Source organism: Pelophylax lessonae (genome assembly GCF_965119305.1).
Source record: "Pelophylax lessonae genome assembly, chromosome: 1".
In the NCBI taxonomy this organism is placed as follows: Eukaryota; Metazoa; Chordata; class Amphibia; order Anura; family Ranidae; genus Pelophylax; species Pelophylax lessonae.
In genome coordinates, this window is record NC_138768.1 from 28923483 (window position 1) to 28946183 (window position 22701).

Sequence of the window (22701 nt, forward strand, 5' to 3'; positions counted from 1 at the left end):
AAACTCTTCTGTCTGACCGTGGATCACAATTTATTTCCAAGTTCTGGCAAGAACTATGTCACATACTACGGATCGAGCGGAAGCTCACTTCTCCTTACCATCCGCAGACCAACGGACAGACTGAAAGAGTCAACCAATGCATCGAGCAATATTTACGTTGTTACACTTCTTACCAACAGGATGATTGGGTGGATCTTCTCCCTCTGGCAGAATTTGCCTACAACAACGCAACCCACAGTACGACCAAGCAGAGTCCGTTCTACTTGAACTATGGGTTTCATCCCTCTATTCTTCCACCACGCATCCTTCCTTCAAATAACCCAGTAGCTTCAGACTATCTTACCCAAATAAAGGACTCTCTGGGTTTGCTTAATACTACCATTGCACACGCTCATAGTCAACAAAAGAAGTACTATGATCTTCGCAGAAGACCTTCTCCTCAGTACGCTATCGGGGACCTCGTTTGGCTCTCAACAAAAAATTTAAGACTGAAAATCCCTAGCAAAAAGCTTGGACCTCTGTTCTTGGGACCTTTCCCAATCAAGAAACTTATTGGAAAAGCTGCAGTACAGCTTACATTGCCAATAGACCTCAAAATACATCCCATTTTCCATGTGTCGCTACTGAAGCCCCATGTTCCTGACCAAGGAATAAGGCCTACTATCCCACCTCCTCCTCCTGTACAAGTTGAAGGTGGAGAAGAATATGAGATAAAAGAGATTCTGGATTCTCGTATCCACAGAAGAAAACTTCAATACTTAGTTCGATGGAAGAACTATGGGCCCCAAGACGACACCTGGCTAAACACCTCTGACATACATGCCTCTAGATTAATCCGCAATTTTCATGCGAAGTACCCGGACAAACCAGCTCCAGAGGCCTTCAGGAGCCGGCCTTAAAGGGGGGGTACTGTAATGTTCTGGTACCTTTGGGTACCCTAATTACTCTTTCATAAGTGTATGCGCCCCACCATTCTCTTTTGGTAAGGTGCGCATACACCTTTAAGACTGATGCTGTCATCACTGAGCGCCGGACTGGATGGCTATTTAGATCGCCGGCTCACACTCACATGTGTTCGTTCAAACTGCTTTGTGCCTTGATGCTAACCTGTCTTGAAGCTCTCATGCTTGCAAGCATACCTTGCTGTCGGAACCACGCTGCGCTGATCCCTGTATCCCGCTACCGGATCATCTGCTCTTGCCGAACCTCTCCTCTACTACATTGCTATTAGTGATAAGTACCCCACAGGGGAAACCTCTATAACTTTCATACTAAAGCTTACACTATCTAGCTCTGCATACTAAGGACTATTACTACATCTGCATTATCTAAGATTGCTAGCTCTTGAGCCTACTACCACCTGTTCTTGCACTGGGTTGATCTCTCTTGTATGTCCACCTGCTACTCTGTCATCTGCTACCATACATGATTGCTAAACCTATCTGCATCCCATCTGCTACTATCTTACTTTCAAGAACATTTCCTTTCAAGTGTCTGTCATCTACCATCTCTACCCAACCTGTCTCTTCAGCCTATCATCACTGTGTTACTATATACATAAGTCACTCTAGGAAACATCTTATTGAGTGTGTGTATTTACTTGCTGAATTGAGATCATCCACACATGATGAGTCATTGAGAGTTGGGATTGGTGTCTCAGCGTTTCTCTATATGACTACTGAAGTGGAATATTTCTGCAGCTGAAAATCCACATCATACATAAAACGCAGGAGCGTTACACTTAGCAGGGATGCAGCAGGCTGGACTAGCTGAATATGTCCCAGAAGGGGAAAGAGTGCCCTCTGAGACCCCTGCAGCCACAGGCGTCTCGTCCGGCAGGTCTGTGTAGTGCCCATGTAAGGGAGGAGAGGCAGCAGGGGCCAAGCGTCTGGCGCCATCTTGTCTACTGCTATGGCTGGGGGAAGAAGGCAGTCAGCTTGCAAGGTCCCCTTTTGTCCTTTCTTTTTCTGGACATGAGAGCAGGTGCAGGTAGTTGTCCCCCTAACAGCTGGGTGTAAAATTGGCACTCTTTGGTGCTGGAAACCCTGTTTATACTTCAAAGCTCTCCACTCAGACTTCCATTTAGGTCCCGCGCTGGCCTTGCCCCTCACCTTGACACATTTGACATGTAAAGGTTTCTTTACTGATTTCAAATTGTCAAATTCTCATTAAGAATAAACATACAATACAGGATACAGCAGTATAAAATTGTCCAGCAGCAGGATCGTTTTAGTCAGGGATAAAAGACCTAACTGGTGTATGCCTAACTTTTATCCTACGAATTGGGATAGGGTGTATGGTGAATGGTGAATAATATGAGGTACTGTAGTTTAGTTGTACTTCGTTCTTTAATTCCATTCAAACAAGGCAGTGGCATGCTTCAAACAAAAGGCAACCTAAAGAATAGACTGGCAGTAACACGTTAATGTTTATAATTTATGTACTGCCCTGGGGGACATGTACTGATGAAAAAAAAAAAACCCTCTCCACACAGATGTGTCAGCTGTCCCTAACACCACTTACAATATAGCTAATGTGAACCCACCCTTTCATTGATAGATTATTCATTCATTCATTCCTTGTGCACTGCGTTAGAGGTTGTCCCCTATTTTGGTGGTAAAACTGAAAACATTCCAGCTAAAAGTTTGTGATTCACAAACTTTATGAATTCCAGGGATTCACCACAAAGGTATGGTAGCTGCCGAACCTCATCCCTAAACCTATATTTATATAATAATAATAATTATTATTTAATAATATGAATAATAATAATATGAATGATAATAATAAGCATGCAATTCTTGGCCGTCGAGCTTCTTAATTTTACTGTTTCATGTACAATATGTCATAATGTTATTTTATAACCTTCACTTTCTACAGTGCTGACAAAGATGGCTTCTGTTTCATTTTAATTTGGCTTTTTTGCTACTCTATAAGCAGATTCATATTCTAGTCTATCAGTAATAAATAACAGAATTATTCTTTATAAACCTGACACTCTCACAGCCTTCATCTGAGCCATGAAATCAGTGTCAGGATCCTGTGCTGCTGTCAGTGATGATGAGGTTGGGAAAAGAAGAACTCATTGGAGTCTATCAGAGACTCGGCCATGTTGTCTTCAGATATCTACTTAGAATATTGTGGTTGTTGTCTTTGTGTGTGACCCCCTGCACATCTGACACCCAGAACTCTGCTCACCGCTGTGATATGACTATGAGGAATTATACATTTGAGTACAAGTATTCTCAGGATGGAGACCTCATTATAGGAGGGATATTCGCTGTACATTCTGTAGTGACAGTGTGGAAGGAGAAAGGAAGTCTTATTAAAAATCTCATGTGTTCAGCGTAAGTGAAATATGAAATGTAAAACTTCCAATTGGATCTACAGAGCTGTGTCTTTAGGAGATTTGTGTGATAATCTGCAGGACTCATTCAGTCTGTTCAGCTCGAACTTCAAAGCATATCCTTGAATGTGTTCATGAAAATCACATAGGGCCCATTCACATTTAGGTGTTCCATTGCCGGGTGTTATTGCTCACATTCATTCATTATGAATAGCTGCTAATTTACCACAATGGATGTAAAATCATGAATGTCCCATTTTTAATAAGGCAGCACCCCTCAGTGCATAGTAGGTGCATTACGGTGCATTGTGTGTTGGGATCTGCTGTGCAATACATTGAGGCGCAATTCACAATGAATGACGTAGAGGAGATGCTTTGCCATGCATTGTTACCTGTTAACCATTTGACCACAAGAAGACCCCCTTCATGTCCAGGCCATTTTGTGCGATACGGCACTGCATTACTTTAACTGACAATTGTGCAGTCATGCAACGCTTTACACAAATAAAAATGATGTCATTTTTTCTCCACAAAAACTGAGCTTTTTTTTTTTTTTTTTTTTTTGGTGGTATATTATCACTACATTTTTTTATTTTGCACTATAAACAAAAAAAGACAGACAATTTTGAAAAAAAAACAACTTGCTGCTATAAAACATGTCCAAAAAAATCTAATTTCTTCAAAAAATATAGGATAATATGTATTCTGCTACGTGTTTTTGGTAAAAGAAAAAAAAAACCCAATAAGCGTATATTGATTGGTTTTCTCAACTAAAAAAACTGAGGAAAGGAGCTGATTAGACTTCTTGAGGTAACATAGGCAGAGTGAACAGGAAAATATTCCTTTACCCGCTTCAATACTGAACACTTTTACCCCCTTCCTGCTCAGGCCAATATTTAGATGTCACTGCTGTCACACTTTTATTTTTCAACAGAATTTATTAACAGAAATAACATTACAGAGACAAGGCAGAGGCGAATGGACTGTGTCCCTTGTCGTTGATATAGAACATTTTAACTAAGCAAAGTTTACTACTGAATGATAAAATGTTGCTGTAATAAGACTTTAGTTTGTGTACAAGCATTCATTGGAAGTAAAGAGTGGTACACACTTAGGAAACATAAAACATATGCAGCATATAGAGAAAAGTTATAAACCTTTGACTTAAAACTAGATGGATCCTCCTTGCAAGATTCCCATAACATAGAAAGGGGGGGACAAGAGACAAATACACCACCTTCTTATGAATGAGGCTTCTGGGCCTATAGTAGCATTCAAAAGCAAAGTATGACCCTCTGAGTTGCAAGGCCAGATAGGGATGCTGATTTTTGCTTAGTTTTTATGGCTATATCCCTGGAAGGTTAGTGGAGGTAAGGAGTTGTCAAGAGATATCATACTTTTTGTGCGGCATGTAGAGATCCGTGTAGAAAGAGTAAGAGCCATGGAAGGTCTCAAGTTCCTCCTGGGACAATGTTGAGTTGGTAAAGGCTTGTCATCTTAGGTAGAAGCTCATAAACAAGCAAAAAATTGGGGGAGCAAGCCCTGAACATGTATATCTAAAGCCAGTGCAGCTATGGACCAAGCAACATGTATATTAAAAAAGAATAGCGCACACATGCAAAAGAAATGACTTTCAAATATGGAGACAATCCATAAATAAAAATGGGGATTTAGTCCCACCATATGGCCATATCGTGCTCAAGCCCACCACTGTGTCAAAGTACCCCATTATCAGTGGGTCCTACACTATCCATAAAAAAGGGGTGAATCCAGCCTCTCTAACCCTTGGAGACAACACTCCTTGCTGGGAAAGATGTGCCAATGCACTACAAGGGACTCCTCCTATATCTACTTGATAGTGGACACTGATAGAGTACAGGTGTGTGTGGGGGATGGGGTGCTCAACCGCAGAAGTCTGGTCAGACTGAATACATAATAAACAAGCAAAAAAATTGGGGGAGCAAGCCTTAGGTAGAAGCGTTTCCTGGAGGTGCTGTGATTGAAATCTGTGATCATTTTTTTCCTTGTAGGGTAGCAGCAGTAAAACCCAATTGACCTGTGTGACTTTTGAGCTAGAGGAAGATGTCCAGTTTTTTTAGAAAAGCTCCCTGGGCCACTTAAGCCCCGGAAGATTTTACCCCCTTCCCGACCAGGGCCTATTTTGCAATTCGGCACTGCGTGAATTTAATGGACAATTGCGCGGTCGTGCAACACTGTACCTAAACGAATTTGACGTCCTTTTTTTCTCACAAACAGAGCTTTCTTTTGGCGGTATTTGATCACCTGTGCGATTTTTTGATCATGCGCTATAAACAAAAAAAGAGCGACAATTTTGCAAAAATAACAATATTTTTCACATTTTTTTATATGAAAATACCCCAAAAAAAAAGTAAAAATCTAAATTTTTTAACTTTTTTGGCCAATTTGTTTCCTGCTACATATGGTTGGTAAAAAAAATCACAATAAGCGTATTTTGATTGGTTTGCGCAAAAGTTATTGCGTTTACTATCTAAGGGAAAGATTTTTGTCATTTTTGTTGGTTTTTTTTTAACGCGTAATGGCGGCGATCTGCGATTTTGTTTCTGCAGGACTGCGACATTGCGGCGGACAGATCGGACCCTTGACTGACATTTTTGACACTTTTGGGGTTACCAGTGACATTTCTACAGTAATCAGTGCTATACATATGCACTGTTACTGTAGAAATCACACTTACAGGGAAGGGGTTAACTTTATTGGGGAAGGAGTGGTTAAGTGTGTCCCTAGGGGCGTGTTTCTAACTGTGATTGGACATGGCTTGAGGTGTAAGAACAGAGATCAATGGTTCTACATAGTAGAGCCTTATGATCTCCATTTTTACACCAGGGAGAATGGCAGGCGGCTTTGTTTACATTAGCCGCCTGCCTTTCTCCCTTCACGGCGGATGATCGCGAATGACCGGAGGACATCGGGTCCGCCGGTCACACGCGCGGACTCGTTCGTGAAGGAGCCGGGGCGGGAGTGCGCCTTCGGGGGCGCGTGCTCGCCCGCTATTGGTTTCCAGGCTAGTGACGTAGATCTACGTCACTTTGCCTGGCCGGGGTTGACCGCCGCAGTACATAGTCGTGCGGCGGTCGGCAACTGGTTAAAAGGCAGATAAGTATCCAGTCTTTATGTCGGGTGTGGTCATTGTGGGACCATGTCAGGAGTTGTTTGTCCCAGTATCCAAAAATGTGAAGTAGAGGGTCTTCTGGGAAATGGAACAAAGTAATTCCATAAATGAAGGATATGACTTTCCAGAAGGTTGAGATGTATTTGCATGATCAAAAACAATGGGTTAAAGATGGTCTTGTCTGACGACAAAGAGGGCACAAAGCAGAGTGTGGGTTGGTTTTTAAAGACAGGAAAGGTATATGGGCGCAATATATCAATTTTATTTGTGATTCTCTCCAAGATTCATTAGGAATTAGCTGGAGGACTTTGTTGCAACCAAACAACAATTTATGTAGAATCATATCATCTGTAAAGTCTTTGCCCCAATTTGCCACTGATGATGAAGAGTAGTAGTGATGGGTCAAAAGTTTGTAGACGTCTGATATGGTATATCAGTAGGCAATCTATCATAGTTGCCTGGAATCTTTTTCTTCCCTCTCCACACGAGGCACGGATAAAGCTGACACATTGCAAATAGTAGAAAACATGTGACCTAGGTATGGAGAATTTTTCTGCTATATCTGGAAAGGTGAGTGGTAAAGCAGATTTTAGATCGCATAGGGAAGAGAATTCTGCCAGTCCTTTTTGTTGCCACAGGGCAAATATTTTATGCACCATTCCCGAGGGGAACATAGGGTTACCTTGAATTGGTGAATATTTGGAGAGGAAGGGGAATAGATTCAGGTGCTTTCATACCTTTCTCCATTCTATGATTGTATCTCGCAGGAAGGTGTTGTGTTGTAGGTCTGAACTGATGGCTTTCCATTTGCAGTGTAGTAGAGCCACTAGAGTACGGGTGTGCCATTGCTGATTCAAAAGGGTAATTTGAGTAGCGAGAGGCCTTTTAAATCCAGTCTAGCCCTAGTCAAAGTAGGCAGGCTAAATTATATATCCTAACATTTGGGACACTGATACCTCCTTCACTTCTGGGGAGAAAGAACTTTGTTAATGCTATCCGTGGTCACTTATTTCACCAGTTAAATTTGGAAATAGCTCTATTTAGCAGCTGGATATCTTTGTATTTTAGAAGTAAAGAAATAGCTTGAAATGGATATAGTAAGCGGGCAAAGTGGCATCTCCCCAAAATTGAAAGAGGCAGATCCATCCAATTTTCTAGCTCTTGATCAATTTTTTTGAATAAAGGGGGATAGTTTAGCGTGTAAAGAGTAGACAGGACTATTTTTTTACCCAAGTAGGTTATTTGTGATTTGGCCACAGTAAAGGGTGAGTGAGGTATCCGGGGGGTTCAGAGGTGAGCCTAGTGGGAGGATTTTGCTCCTGTTATAGTTAGTGCGCAGGCCAGAACATATTCCAAACTTATCAAAAATTTGTTTTGTGGTGGTCATGTTGGATGAGGGTTAGCTGAGAATATAAGCACGTCTTTTGCGAATCGAGCAGTACTTATTTCAAAGTCCCCTATGCATATCCCATGTAGAGGAGCCTGTTCAGATACATATCTGGAGAGAGGTTCCAGTGCTAAGTTGAAGAGTAGCAATGACAGGGGGCAACCCTATCTTGTTCCATTGTAGAGGCAAAATTCTTTGGAGAGGAGACCTGCCACCACCAGTCTGGCGTATACATTAAGCTGACTAGGTGTTTGAAGGGACCATTAAAGCCCATTTTGGTTAGGACATGTTCAGGAGCAGGGGTGGGGAACCTATGGTTCGGGGGCCGAAGTGATCTGGTCGGGCCCCCCATGCAGCTGAGTCTGTGTCTCTCAGCTGATCTGTCAGAATGGAGCCGATGGTTCCTGTATAGTTCCTGCTCTGTTATGACAGTCTGAGTGAGTCACAGGCGGAGTGATATTGAATGCACTCCGCCTGTGACCAATACTGGAAACATCACCTCTTCCTCCAGCGTGGCGCTGTTACACTTCTCCTAGCCAGCATTTCCCGCCAGCAGCACACACCGCAGAACCATCCAGAGCCAGCAGTACCAGCCAGAGCCAGCAGTACTTGCAGCAGTACCAGCAGTACACACAGCAGTACCAGCAGTACACACAGCAGTACCAGCCAGAACCAGCAGTACTAGCCAGAGCCAGCAGTACCAGCCAGAGTCAGCAGTACCTACAACAGTACCAGCCAGCAGTACCTACAGCACAGTACCAGCCAGCAGTACCCACAGCAATACCAGCCAGAAGTACATGCCAGCAGTACCAGCCTGGGCCAGCAGTACCCACAGCACAGTACCAGCCTGAGCCAGCAGTACCTACAGCACAGTACCAGCCTGAGTCAGCAGTACCCACAGCAGTACCAGCCAGCAGTACCCACAGCAGTATCAGCCTGAACCAGCAGTACCATCCAGCAGTACTCACAGCACAGTACAAGCCAGCAGAACCAGCCTGAGCCAGCAGTACCCACAGCAGTACCAGCCAGCTATACCCACCAGCAGTACCTACCAGTAGTTCTTTTCAAAACTTACCACCACAAAAAAGTAATCTGCGCTCCAGACTGACCGATTCAAACCTGGAAAACCTGTTGCGAGTAGCAACATCATCAATACCAGCTAACATCACACACCTCACCAAAGAGAAGCAGTTGCAGCCATCACATTAGGGGTGAGTTAATTAAATGTTTGACTGAATATAACAGGCTAATTTTTAAGGTGATAATTTTGTACGGCCCCCGAATGGTTTTATAAATACCTGTTCTAGAGCCATCATGACTTTCCGAATATTTAGAGTCTCTGTTCTCCCTTTAACAAAACGTGATTGAGCTGGATGTATCAGGGAGGGTATACTATTTGTGAGTCTGGTGGCTACTATTTTAGAGGATATTTTGCCATTGAGATTCAAGAGTGATATAGGCCTGTAAGAATCTGGCTCAAAGGGATCTTTTCCTTTTTTCAATAGTAGTTTAATGATTGCTTGATTTACCATGGGTAAGTATGGACCCCCTGACCATATCTTGTTGTATACATTTAATAGGGTGGGTTCTACTGTTTCGTGCAGGGTTTTGTAAATTTCCCCTGTGAACCCATCAGGGCCTGGAGCTTTGTTAGGAACTAGGAGGCGGATGGTATTGGATATCTCTGTTGCAGATATATGTGTGTTTAGAGTCTCTAGTTGGGAGGAGGCGATCAATGGTAGATGTAATTTATCTAGAAAGTTTTGGGCAGTACTCTTTGTGATAGGGTCAGAATCATATAGATAAAATTGTAGCATTGTTTCATTAACCTCCTTTGAGGTGGTTTTAATAGTGCCTGAACTATCTCTTAGAGAGGTAATGTATGTAGGACAATTTGGGCCTTTGCAAAGTCTCCCCAGAAGCTTGCCTGCCTAGTAACCATATTTGGGAAGCATGGCTTCCATGTGTGCTCGTTTCGTCAGCTCTAATTTATCTGCCCAAGTATAAAAGGCACGCTTGGCTGCCTGTCATTCAACTCTATTCTCAGAGGAATCAAGTGTATAAAGGAAACGTTGAGCTAGCTTGAGGTGGGAACTTGCTTCTTTGAAGTTAGCTAGGGCGTATTTCTTATAAGATGCTGCATAGGAAATGACCCTTCCCCAGAGATATGCTTTGCCTGCTTACCAGTAAAGGTTTGGGTTGTCCAGATGGGTCGAGTTGGTGGAAGAAAATTATTTCCATGCCAAGTTGATATATGATTGGAAGTCTGTGTTGTTGTGTAGGTATGAGGGAAAGCGCCATAGTCAGGGGTTAGGTGAGGAGTCTGGAATTTCAAATGAGACCAAGATCGGGCTTGATCTGAGATGGCTATGTCATGAATCTCTGCCCCTGAGATCATTGGTAAAATGCTGTCAGTACAGAAGATGTAGACAATCCTGGTGAAAACATTATTGTGATTTAAATAGAATGAAAAATCCTTGTCTGCTGGGTGCAATAGTCTCCATGTGTCAGTGAGGTAGAGGGAGTCCATTACAGTGACAAAGTGGGTCATGTCTGGCTCTACTGGTGTCCTACTTGGGCTTTTGGATGTGGATCTATCGAGTGGAGCACAGATTTGAAGTCCCTTTTTATTATGTGGGATATATATATATATATATATATATATATATATATATATATATATGGGAGCTTTAATAATTTGGTGGATAAGTCCACAAAAAATTGTTTCCCAGGGTTGTTGGGTGCAAATACATTTGTGATTTAAAGTATCTCTGTCGCCTAAGTGTAAGTGGGCAGTGAGAAAGCGACCCTGGCTGTCGGAGTCTACTGAAAGAACTTCTCAGGAAAGGCTTTTGTGAATCAGAACGAGGACACTTGCTTTTTGCCTGATAGCGTCAGAACCCAACACTGTGCCCACCCAGAGTTTTTTCATACATCAGAAGTCATGGGAGGTCAAATGGGATTCCTGCAATAAAGCTACTGTATGTCAGTTTTTAGTCTCTTAAGGTGTCGTAAGATTTTGAGTCTCTTGATGGGGGATCTAAGCCCTTTCACCTTCCATGAAATAACTTTCATGGGGGGAGGTCTGAGAGGGAGATGTGAGCTGGATTTACAGTTGCAAAATGGTTATCTAGGGAGGTGAGAGGAGATGTATTTAGATATGTCAGTGAGAGCTTCCTAAAAAAATTTGCTAAAGTCGGATTTACAAGCTGGTGTAGAGCGAAATAAAATACTGAAGTTGAGTGGAGGAAAATGCATACAAAGAGGATAACAAAAATAAACCATACTGAAAAACATTCATGAAACTTAACTTTTTTTCCACATGGGATCACTATTCGAGCCAGCTCCCAGTATCAGACCCGTTCGATGGATCATAGGTCCACCCTTTCAATCGTGGATTGATAGTGTAGCAAACCCGGGTCATTAAAAAGGGAGGCATGTCAGTTGCAAATTGTGAAGCCCATGGAGAAAGGTTCAAGAGCGAACTCTAGTTGAGGATGTACAGGCCAGAGATCTATTCATGGCCTTTAAAGAAGGATAACAGATAAACAACAAGTACCATCTTAAGGATACCAATGTAACAGTCATACAATTACCCATGGAAAACTGAGATCAGTCCAGGGTGACAAAATGTTAGCGTGGCTTGGAGTGATTATTTTGCCCGGAGAATTTGAGGCACTTTGGAGAGTCATTCCATGGGCTTTGTTGATCCAGGGGGCCAGGGACCTGTGATGACCTGGAGGAGAGATTTGGTTGGCTTCCTGAATGTAGCATAGGTAGGTATGCTTCAGCCTCTGAAGGGCAATAAAAGGAAGGCTGGTCTCCGTAAGGTTCTTGGAGGCGAAGAACAGGCCCGAGTGAATTTTACTTTTTGCTGAAAAAGCCCTGTGCGGATTTGCTTAAAAGTTATCCTTTTCTTCGAGACTTCGATAGAGAAGTAGGCAAAAATAAAAATGTTGAATTCCATCAGTTTGTACAGGGAATGGCACAAATCCAAAAGGACCTCCAAACACACAAGCAGCAACTGCAGGAGGCTGAAATGAGGATATCCTCCTTGGAGGATGAAGTGACCTATAACAGCAGGAACATTCCCGCTCACGACCACGCTCTGCAAATCCTACAGGACAAGATAGAGGACCTAGAAAACCGCTCCAGGCGTAACAATCTCTGGATAATAGGGGGTCAAGAATCTGTCAAACCTGATGCTCTATCACATTTGTGCACCATGACCATCCCTGGAGCGCTGGGTATTACCTCCACCTGCACAGTAGAACAGGCGCATAGAGTTGGCCAACCCTCAGAGAGCAGGAAGAACCCCAAACCTGTCATTGTGAGCTATTTGAATTATGCAGACAAAAATCTCATACTTCGAGGGGGCGTGGTTTGCGCGGGCTCAGAGATGGACATCTGACTCTGAGCTCCGAGCCGAGGACCAGAGAATACTACTGCATCGACCGGACATCGAGCCTTTAAAACCGCCAGCCTACACCCGGATCCTCCACCGACCGCCGCAATGTCATCCAGGAAGTGCAAGGAGGAATACCGGCCAAAGAAACTGATGGCCTTCTTCCACAGACCGGCGCCGCATGAAACATCCCAAGATGACGCCGCCGACGGAGATAATGCACAACCATCCGCCCACTACACTGACCTCCCTGACTCAGATCAAAGGCCTAGAGAGGGGGAACCCCCCACATCACCCAGCGGGGACCCCACATCCTCATCCCCGACCACAGGCAGCCCTGCTAAGGCCAGGATGCGGATGGATTCACCTATCCACGAGGCCACAACTGCCAGCAGTGATCTTATTCATCTGCAAGCGGACACCTCCATCATATCCCCAATAGCTGCATTTCAGACTACGGGCCAACCAGTGATAGACTCTACATTAAAAGAGATGATGCTATTACTACAATCCTCACTCATGACTAATTTATCCTCCTTGGTCCAAAAATGCGCACAAGATGTTAAGCGTATTGACACCAGAGTTCACTATGTGGAAGAAAAGATGGGGGAATGCACCAGCACTGTCAACGATCTAATACACGCTTACGAACACCAAAATAATGACATGCTGTGGGTCAAATCCAAACTTGCGGACTTAGAGGATCATTCACGTCGAAACAACGTGAAGATTCGGGGGGTCCCAGAGTCGGTCCTTCCGCACAACTTGCAGGAATACGCCCATACTCTGATATCTACATTGCTGCCAGGCCTTACTCATATGGAGATGGCCATAGACCGCATTCATAGAATCCCGAAGCCTAGACACCTTGATGATTCTGTATCTAGAGATGTCCTTATGAAAATACATTTCTTCCAAGTAAAAGAGCAGCTCCTCTCAAAAGCCAGATTGCTGCCCTCTCTTCCGCAACCCTATGAAGGCTTGCAGCTATATGCAGACATGTCCCAATTTACCCTCCAGCAAAGGAGACAATTGAAAAATCTCATACTTCTGCGTTTCCAACAGTCCCGCTCACTTCAGGTAGATGGCTACACATTACTTCTTTTTGTGGATTACTCAGAGGAGGTGTCCAGGAGGCACAAGGCCTTCTCCCCGGTATGCACCACACTGTTCCAGCAGCAAGTCAACCCCGCCATATTGCACATCACCACCCCTGAAGGAGATCGTATTTCTTTTCATTCACCCGCTGAAGCAGAAAAATATCTCCAATCCGCTAACCGACCTATGGAAGAAGGTCCGTCCCCAGTTAGAAAAGCAACGCTGTCCAGGAAAGCCTAATTTACACCTACCAAGGAAACATACAAAAAAGATCAAATACGGAGCACCAAGTACCCATCGCCTACTCACCTGAAGGATTGCCTGACCTGCTGAACTGCCCTTCCCAGGGAGTGAACTCCCCGCACCCTCTTCGCTGAACTGGTAACACAAGTGATTTAGAATGTATTTTTTCATTTTTCTCATATTGAAAGGCTGACTGTTTTATAAGGGTATTTCTTTAATAATTGTTCTAGTTATCCATTTTGGCACTACATGCTCACCCCCCTCTCCTTCACCATGCACATCTCCTAGCATTAGCACTACGCGCCCTTTGCCCTTCTCCATACTGGCACCTGCACCGCAGTGCCTATCACGCACCCATACCTCACCCATGAACCCTCTCCCGGTTTGCACCTCGGGCTGGGAGCCGACAGTGTTCACACCCCTCCACATGCATAAAAAAGGTGAAGGGAGTACGTTGCTCGAGAGTTCTCCTGTTCACCCCTTTCCCCCCCCCATACCGCCTGTTCAATTGTCACCCCCCTCGCGTAACTCCCCTTTCTCCCTTTGATCCCCTTGCATCACATATCCTGTCACTGACAGATATGGCCCATGACAGCCTTTGCCACCTGCATTTACTTCCTATCTCTATACCTAATCACCCAATGTTATGGCCCCCCTGACCATTATCTCCTGGAACGTGTAGGGCCTACATTCCCCAAATAAACTGATGTGTATCCTGCGCCACCTAAAATGCCTGAAGGCGAACATCGCCCTCCTTCAGGAGATGCACCTGCCTGCAGACACCTTCCACCAAAAGGTGTGGGTGGGAGAGGTAGTGGGATCACCATCGATAAACCGTAAACCTGGCACGATAATCCTCTTGAATAAAAACCTCTCCTGCCCCACACACTCCATACTCGCTGACGATGTAGGCAGGAGGGTCTCAGTCGTTCTCCAATTTGCCGAGCACTCCCTCCAAATCTCAACTGTCTATGCCCCCAACTCCCCCACGAAGGCTTTCTTCGAAAATACAGCGACATGGCTCCTGAAAAACCCTGCTACATACCAAATAGTAGATGGGGATTTCAACTCGGCCATGTCTCCACTGGAAGATCGCAAGACCGGGTTCCCATCCTCTGCTCCCACATTAACACCTCCTCACGCACAATCTACTCCTCTCTCTGATATGACTGACTCTCTAAACTTAATTGACTATTGGCGCCTAACCCATCCCATTGATAGGGAATACAGGTTTTTTTCCCACCCCCACAACTCTCTTCCCCGATTTGACTATTTGTTCTGTACCCACAGTCTGATCCCATATCTCACTTCCTCGACCATACAAGAAATGGCAATCTCCGACTATTCCTCTATATCACTCTCAATAGACTTGACGCACAACCAGAACGTACCTAGACAGTGGAAATTCCACAACTACCTCGCAGAAAACAAAGACTTTATTAATTTTTTACAAAACTTCCTGGGCAGCCTTTCTCTCCCACATCGGAGACGGGGACACTAACCCGACTCTGTTATAGGAGGCGGGCAAAACGGTCCTGTGAGGTAACATTATCTCGTACACCGCCCGATACAAGCAGACCCTAATGGACACGTACACCCAGCTCAGCGACCAACTTCGTATAGCCCAACAGAACATGACCTCTTCTAACACACCAGACAAAGTCAAGACGTGGCACACGGCCAAAGGGCACTTTGACCTATGGGCCGTGTAGAACAAACAAAACGCTCGCACCTAGATGCCAAACTCCATCGGTTTGGCAACAAACCCAGTAAACTGCTATCAAGACTTATAAAAGGGACATATTCCCCAACGCACATAACCAACCTCCGTGACAACCAAGGCCGCATCACTCTCCTAAAGACATTACAAGCATTCTAGAGAAATACTACATGGATATCTACTCTCTGGGACACATAGATTCGGCAGTGGCAAATAAACTACTGAACACCCTAAACCTTCCCTCCCTCTCAGATTCCCAATTAGCTCTCATCATTGCCCCCCATAACTCAAGACGAAAACCAGCTCCATCAAAACTTTGGCTAACCACAAAGCCCCTGGGCCGACGGCTATTTTCTGACAAGAAAATGTCAGATACCCTACTACCCTCCTTTACTCCCCTCTTCAACACGCTCTGGACATAGGGCACTTACCTCCCAACCGGATACCAGGTTCATATAAAACGCATCGCCAAAAAAGGTAAGGATAGTTTGCTGCCTGGCTCATATCACCCAATTTCACTATTGAATATTGACGCCAAATTGATGGCTAAAATTGTGGCATCCAGATTTGCCTCCCCTCATCCATGAAACACAAATAGGATTTGTCAAAGGCTGATCTGTGACCTAGAATATCCGCAAAGTCATTGCTTTGCTCTTGAATATGTAAAGGCTAACCCCTCTAAACATCTAGCTATCGTTTCCCTGGATGCGGAAAGAGCCTTTGACAATATTAACTTTAACTGGCTTTTTCTGACCCTGGAGAGATTGGGCTTTACGGGTCATGTCCTAAGCTATGTACAGTGGGTACGGAAAGTATTCAGACCCCCTTAAATTTTTCACTCTTTGATATTGCAGCCATTTGCTAAAATTATTTAAGTTCATTCTTCTTCCTCATGAATGTACACATAGCACCCCATACTGACAGAAAAACACAGAATTGTTGACATTGTTGCAGATTTATTAAAAAAGAAAAACTGAAATATCACATGGTCCTAAGTATTCAGACCCTTTGCTGTGACACTCATATATTTAACTCAGGTGCTTTCCATTTCTTCTGATCATCCTTGAGATGGTTCTACACCTTCATTTGAGTCCAGCTGTGTTTGATTATACTGATTGGACTTGATTAGGAAAGCCACACACCTGTCTATATAAGACCTTCCAGATCACAATGCATGTCAGAGCAAATGAGAATCATGAGGTCAAAGGAACTGCCTGAAGAGCTCAGAGACAGAATTGTGGCAAGGCACAGATCTGGCCAAGGTTACAAAAAGATTTCTGCTGCACTTAAGGTTCCTAAGAGCACAGTGGCCTCCATAATCCTCAAATGGAAGATGTTTGGGATGACCAGAACCCTTCCTAGAGCTGGCCGTCCGGCCAAACTGAGCTATCGGGGGAGAAGAGCCTTGGTGAGAGAGGTAAAGAAGAACCCAAAGATCACTGTGGCTGAGCTCCAGAGATGCAGTCAGGAGATGGGAGAAAGTTGTAGAAAGTCAACCATCACTGCAGCCCTCCACCAGTCGGGGCTTTACGGCAGAGTGGCCCGATGGAAGCCTCTCCTCAGTGTAAGACACATGAAAGCCCGCATGGAGTTTGCTAAAAAACACCTGAATGACTCCAAGATGGTGAGAAATAAGATTCTCTGGTCTGATGAGACCAAAATAGAACTTTTTGGCCTTAATTCTAAGTATGTGTGGAGAAAACCAGGCACTGCTCATCACCTGTCCAATACAGTCCCAACAGTCCCAACAGTCCCAACAGTGAAGCATGGTGGTGGCAGCATCATGCTGTGGGGGTGTTTTTCAGCTGCAGGGACAGGACCACTGGTTGCAATTGAGGGAAAGATGAATGCGGCCAAGTACAGGGATATCCTGGACAAAAACCTTCTCCAGAGTGCTCTGGACCTCAGACTGGGCCGAAGGTTTACCTTCCAACAAGACAATGACCCTAAGCACACAGCTAAAATAACGAAGGAGTGGCTTCACAACAACTCCGTGACTGTTCTTGAATGGCCCAGCCAGAGCCCTGACTTAAACCCAATTGAGCATCTCTGGAGAGACCTAAAAATGGCTGTCCACCAACGTTTACCATCCAACCTGACAGAACTGGAGAGGATCTGCAAGGAGGAATGGCAGAGGATCCCCAAATGCAGGTGTGAAAGACTTGTTGCATCTTTCCCAAAAAGACTCCTGGCTGTATTAGATCAAAAGGGGGCTTCTACTAAATACTGAGCAAAGGGTCTGAATACTTAGGACCATGTGATATTTCAGTTTTTCTTTTTTAATAAATCTGCAACAATGTCAACAATTCTGTGTTTTTCTGTCAGTATGGGGTGCTATGTGTACATTCATGAGGAAGAAGAATGAACTTAAATGATTTTAGCAAATGGCTGCAATATAACAAAGAGTGAAAAATTTAAGGGGGTCTGAATACTTTCCGTACCCACTGTATGCTCACCCGACAGCCAAGATTGTCTCCTCCGCAGGTATATCTGACACTATCCCCCTTCACAAGGGTACGAGGCAGGGTTGTCCGCTCGCCACGATTCTGTTCAATCTCGCCTTGCTGATGATATGTTGCTCTTTACGTCAAAGCCAAATGATGACCTAAAAACTATACAACAAATTCTAAATAATTTCAAAACACTCACACACACTCAACATAAATTATGATAAGAGCGAGGTTCTCCCACTCACCCCGATAACCGCATCTGAATGGGACACTTCCTCCCCCTTCCCACTTGCCCATTCCCATATTACATACTTAGGCATCAGAATTAGCAAGAACCCAGTTTCCTTATACACACTTAATTACACCCCACTAATTGAAAAGATCTGGAAGGAACTAGATATGTGGCAAAATCTACCCCTGTCATTCTTAGGGAGATGTCACCTAATCAAAATGGTCAGTTTTCCCTGCCTGCTTTACCCGCTACAAACAGTACCGATCCTTTTGAGGCACAAAGATGTTCAACTCCTGAACCAAGCATTTTCAAAATGTATCTGGCACGGGAAACATCCCCGCATTTAGCTAAACAAACTACGTCTCCCGAAGAACGCAGGGGTGGCTGGTCTTCCTGATATTAGGTTTTATAACCTTGCATGCTTGTTACGATATAGCCTGGACTGGCTAGCTGAAGGGAACTGCTACACTAACATCACCTTGGAGGCGCAAATAGCACACCCCCTGCAGCTAGCGGGCATCCTGCACAGTAAGTTTCACTCCCTACCGAAAAACTTTTAACACCCTACCCTTCTCAGGGATACCTTCATAGCATGGAGAGAAGTTTGAAAGAAGCTGCGTTTGCCGCTAGGAATCTCAGTCCACCTCCCTCTGTCGGGGAACTCAATGTTTCCACAGGCAATGGACCAGGTTGCCTTAGAGTATTGGAACTCCAAAGGCCTTACCATGGCCGGCTCACTGATTCAGACTGACACAATGACTTTTAAACCCTTCAATGCCCTTGCTGCGGAATTCGACCTTCCCAAGTCACATTTCCTCAATAATTATCAAGCAATATCATACATTTCCTCATGCTCACCAAATTTGTCTGCGGGCTTTCAACACACTGTACTGGACAACTTGGTGGAACAACGCTCATATTCGATATTCTCGGTCTAAAAAACCTTACAACGCGAGCTATTCCCCCCACCTTACGGATAAGCTATTTGATAAATGGCGCACAAACTTTCCTAAGCCAGACCTGTCCCAGAACATTCTCAATGGATATCTTCAAACCCGGAAGCTTACTTTGAATGAACTTTAGAGAGAAACTCAGTTCAAACTTATCCACAAAGCCATCCCGAGCTTCTTCACTAAAACCACCAAGACTAATGCTGTATGCCCTCACTGTGCATCAACCAACCCCTCGCTGGCCCACAGGTTTGGTTCTGTCCCAAGATGGCCTCATATTGGGACAAGGTAACCCATTACGCCAACACAGTCACAAATACACATCTACGGAAATCGCCCCACCTTATGCTCTTTGGAACTACTCCCCCGGACCCCCTTCCTCATACCAGACCACCAGTCACTATACCTATCTGGTCACATTTATGCTTTCTGGCAGCTAAGAGAGCCATTTTGAAATCCTGGATTCTACCTACCCCACCTTCCCTTTCTGCAGTCAAAATGGAATTAAAATCCCTACTATACAAGGAGCAAATGGACACCATCTTACAACATTTCACCTCTACGAAGAAGTTTTTCAGCAAATGGCGCTCCTTTATGGAGCATGAGCTTACTACTGCAGAAATCCAGCAGCTCATGAAGCCCTTCCACTACACAGACTGGTACTTGACGGTCATAGCAACCAGATGACACGGATGGAAGTTACGCTTATTTTTATTTTATTTTTTTTCTTTACATCTGTTACTCATGATGATGCTCTCCCCCTGTACCATGCAAGACCATCATTCTTCCTCTACCCCCACCCCTTCCTCCCACTCCTTCCCCCCCCCTCCTTCTCTTTCCTTCTTCAGTTTGTTTACATTTTGCTACTATGGCATTGCACATATTTTGACTCTGTATGTTTTTTCTAAAATACAATAAAGCTATTGTTAAAAAAATAAATAAAAAAGAAGCAATAGCAACTAATTGTGCTATAATAGTAATGGCTGAATGTATGTAAATTATTTGGATGGATCCATAACTGGACAATACAAATCTGGGTATCCCTGTAGCCGCACATGGTAGCAAGCCCACTCATGGTAGTATGTGGCAACTCAGCCTCAGCTCCTGCCAGGCCATGCTCCCAGCTCATTTCACTTCGCCCCTCAGAGCTTAATTATGGAGATGTAGATCCCAAGCTTCGGGGGGGGGGGGGGGATTGTGCATCAATGTTTGCCTCAATCAATAAAAGGAAAATGTCAGGTGTACATGAATCCCACTGTGGAGCTCTCAAAAAAATCTAATAAATGGGTTTGTATTATACTTTAGGCTATACCATGCATCATTGTTTTTCATTTCACTTTTGATCTTTGATTTTTTTTTTGCTTTGAAGTCCTGATTTCAGTGGTTGCTCATTTATTCAATTTGATTGGAGAGCTCCAATGCTAGATACATGAACATCTCGCATGTTCCTTTTGATTGAGGCAACCAATGATGCATAACCCCCCCATGATTAAGATCTCCATCCCCATGATTAAGCTCTAAGGGCAGAGCAAAAAAGTATTAGAGGTGTGGCTTGGCGGGAACCCAGGCTGAGGTTACCATATACCACCACGAGTTGACTTGCTTCAATGTGTGGCTACAGTGATACCCATATCTTTACATATTGACATTGGTAGCTGGGACAAGCTCCCTCCCAAAGCCAGCACTCACAACAATGAAGCCCCCTTTCCTAAGCCTGAGCGGCTCGCACACAAGGTTTTTTTGGTCACAGTGGATAATATAAACTGTTAATATTGCATAATTAAACTACATTAAAACTTCTGTTAAACTGAACAAATAGAAATGTGCTCAATAGTTTGAGATGGGTATATTTAACAATGTTTTCACTCAAAAATCCCAATCTTTTACTTAAAATTTACCCATTTTCCAATAGAACCTTATCTGACTATAGGTAAATTGTAGATAAATATGTGAAACCTGGGTAAAAACATTGATAAATAGACTCTATAATGACTGGTTGTCCCTGACTTGTTTTTGATCCATAAAAATCATACAGTCAGTCAGAGTGAATCACAGTCGGTGACCCATAAAGCACCAAAACCATTGAACCAAAATGACACAAAGTCTACAAGACTTATTTTTTTTAAATTAAAGATTGATATTTGCAACCAGAGTATTTCTCCAAGGAGAGATTTCTTTAAAAAAAAAAAAAAGAAAAAAAAAAGGCTTTAGTGTAAAAACTTATCTTTTTTTTTTTGTTTTTAGACAGTGAGGTTTGCCATCAATGTCCTGATGAAGAGTGGCCGGACAAGAAAAAAATGACATGTATTCCCAAGACGCACGAGTTTCTGTCATATGAAAATGATGAGCTGGTTTTAGTTTTATCATCAGTAGCTGTATTGCTTTGTGTCATTACTTTAGTTGTATTTCAAATTCTCATTTGTTATTGGAATACACCTATTGTGAAAGCCAACAACCGAACCGTGAGCTTCATTCTCTTGATCTCCATCTTGCTAAGCTTCCTCTGTGTCTTCTTGTTCCTTGGATGTCCTGTGGATATAACCTGCATACTAAGACAAAGTTTATTTGGCATTTTCTTCTCCATCGCTGTCTCTTCTGTTCTGGCCAAGACTATAATGGTCTACATTGCCTTCAAAGCCACCAAACCCGGCAGTGTATGGAGGAAGTTGGTGGGAGTCAAAGCAGCTATTTTTGTAGTTCTGACCTGTTCTTCTGTCCAAGTTCTGATTTGTGTTATTTGGCTGTCAGTGTCTCCTCCCCACCAAGAGTATGATATGCACTCCTATCCTGAGAAGATCATCATTCAGTGTAATGAAGGGTCAGTTATCGGGTTCTACTCTGTGTTGGGTTATATGGGGTTTCTGGCAGCTGTGAGTTTTGTTCTGGCTTTTATGGTGAGGACATTACCTGACAGTTTTAATGAGGCCAAGTACATCACCTTCAGCATGCTGGTGTTCTGCAGTGTCTGGATTGCCATGATCCCGGCCTATCTGAGCACCACAGGGAAATACATGGTGGTTGTGGAGATTTTCGCCATATTGGCCTCTAGTGCTGGAATACTGAGCTGTATATTTTTTCCAAAAGTGTATGTTCTGATGGTTAAACCTTATCTCAACTTCAGAAATCGTGTTCTGCAGACGAACCATTAGTATAATTTAATGTAAACATTATTTAGCAAAATATATTGCTTATCAAATAATGATAATTGGGTAAAATATGTGACAGAAATAACCATTTATATAGAGAGCTGTTGTGCACCACACATAACTAAAATAGCAATAATATAATAAAAATATTTTTGCACTAGAAATAGACAATTTTTTCATTTGCACAGTGAAAAATGTAATGCTGTTCACCCAAATGACTATTGTTGGTATTTATCTGGCATGCTGCAAAATGTAACAGTTGGTAAAGAGCCATCAGATATCACTTGTACAGTAGCTGTGAGAACAGATACTGTACATGTGCTATCTAAGCTCAACAACATGTAATATATATATTTCAACTTACCAGTCCTTAAATGTGGTGGCTGCATTAATATTCTTTTTTTTTTTTTTCACTTGGCGATCCTGCAAATAACATCCTTCCTGTGAGAAACAAGCGCGATGAACACCACTTCAAACAACCCGTGGCTGCATGCACCTCCACATATGCTGATGATCACCTGGGTGCCAGCCCAGTCCACAGCTGTGTTCAATGTAGATACAGTTGATGAAGAA

The 22701-nt window shown here is 43.6% G+C and overlaps 2 protein-coding genes across 2 annotated transcripts in view; one reads left to right on the plus strand and one right to left on the minus strand.

The window, feature by feature from the left end:
• The window catches only part of LOC309566803 (vomeronasal type-2 receptor 26-like), a gene marked incomplete at both ends in the record, with an annotated part of 356998 nt that overhangs the window by 151475 nt on the left and 182822 nt on the right, over positions 1 to 22701 (minus strand). The window lies entirely within an intron of this gene.
• LOC309567108 (vomeronasal type-2 receptor 26-like) lies at positions 21231 to 22314 on the plus strand. Its single transcript, XM_082272438.1, has one exon. It carries the CDS (start codon positions 21280 to 21282, stop codon positions 22129 to 22131), a length of 852 nt encoding a protein of 283 aa, XP_082128564.1. The 5' UTR covers positions 21231 to 21279; the 3' UTR covers positions 22132 to 22314.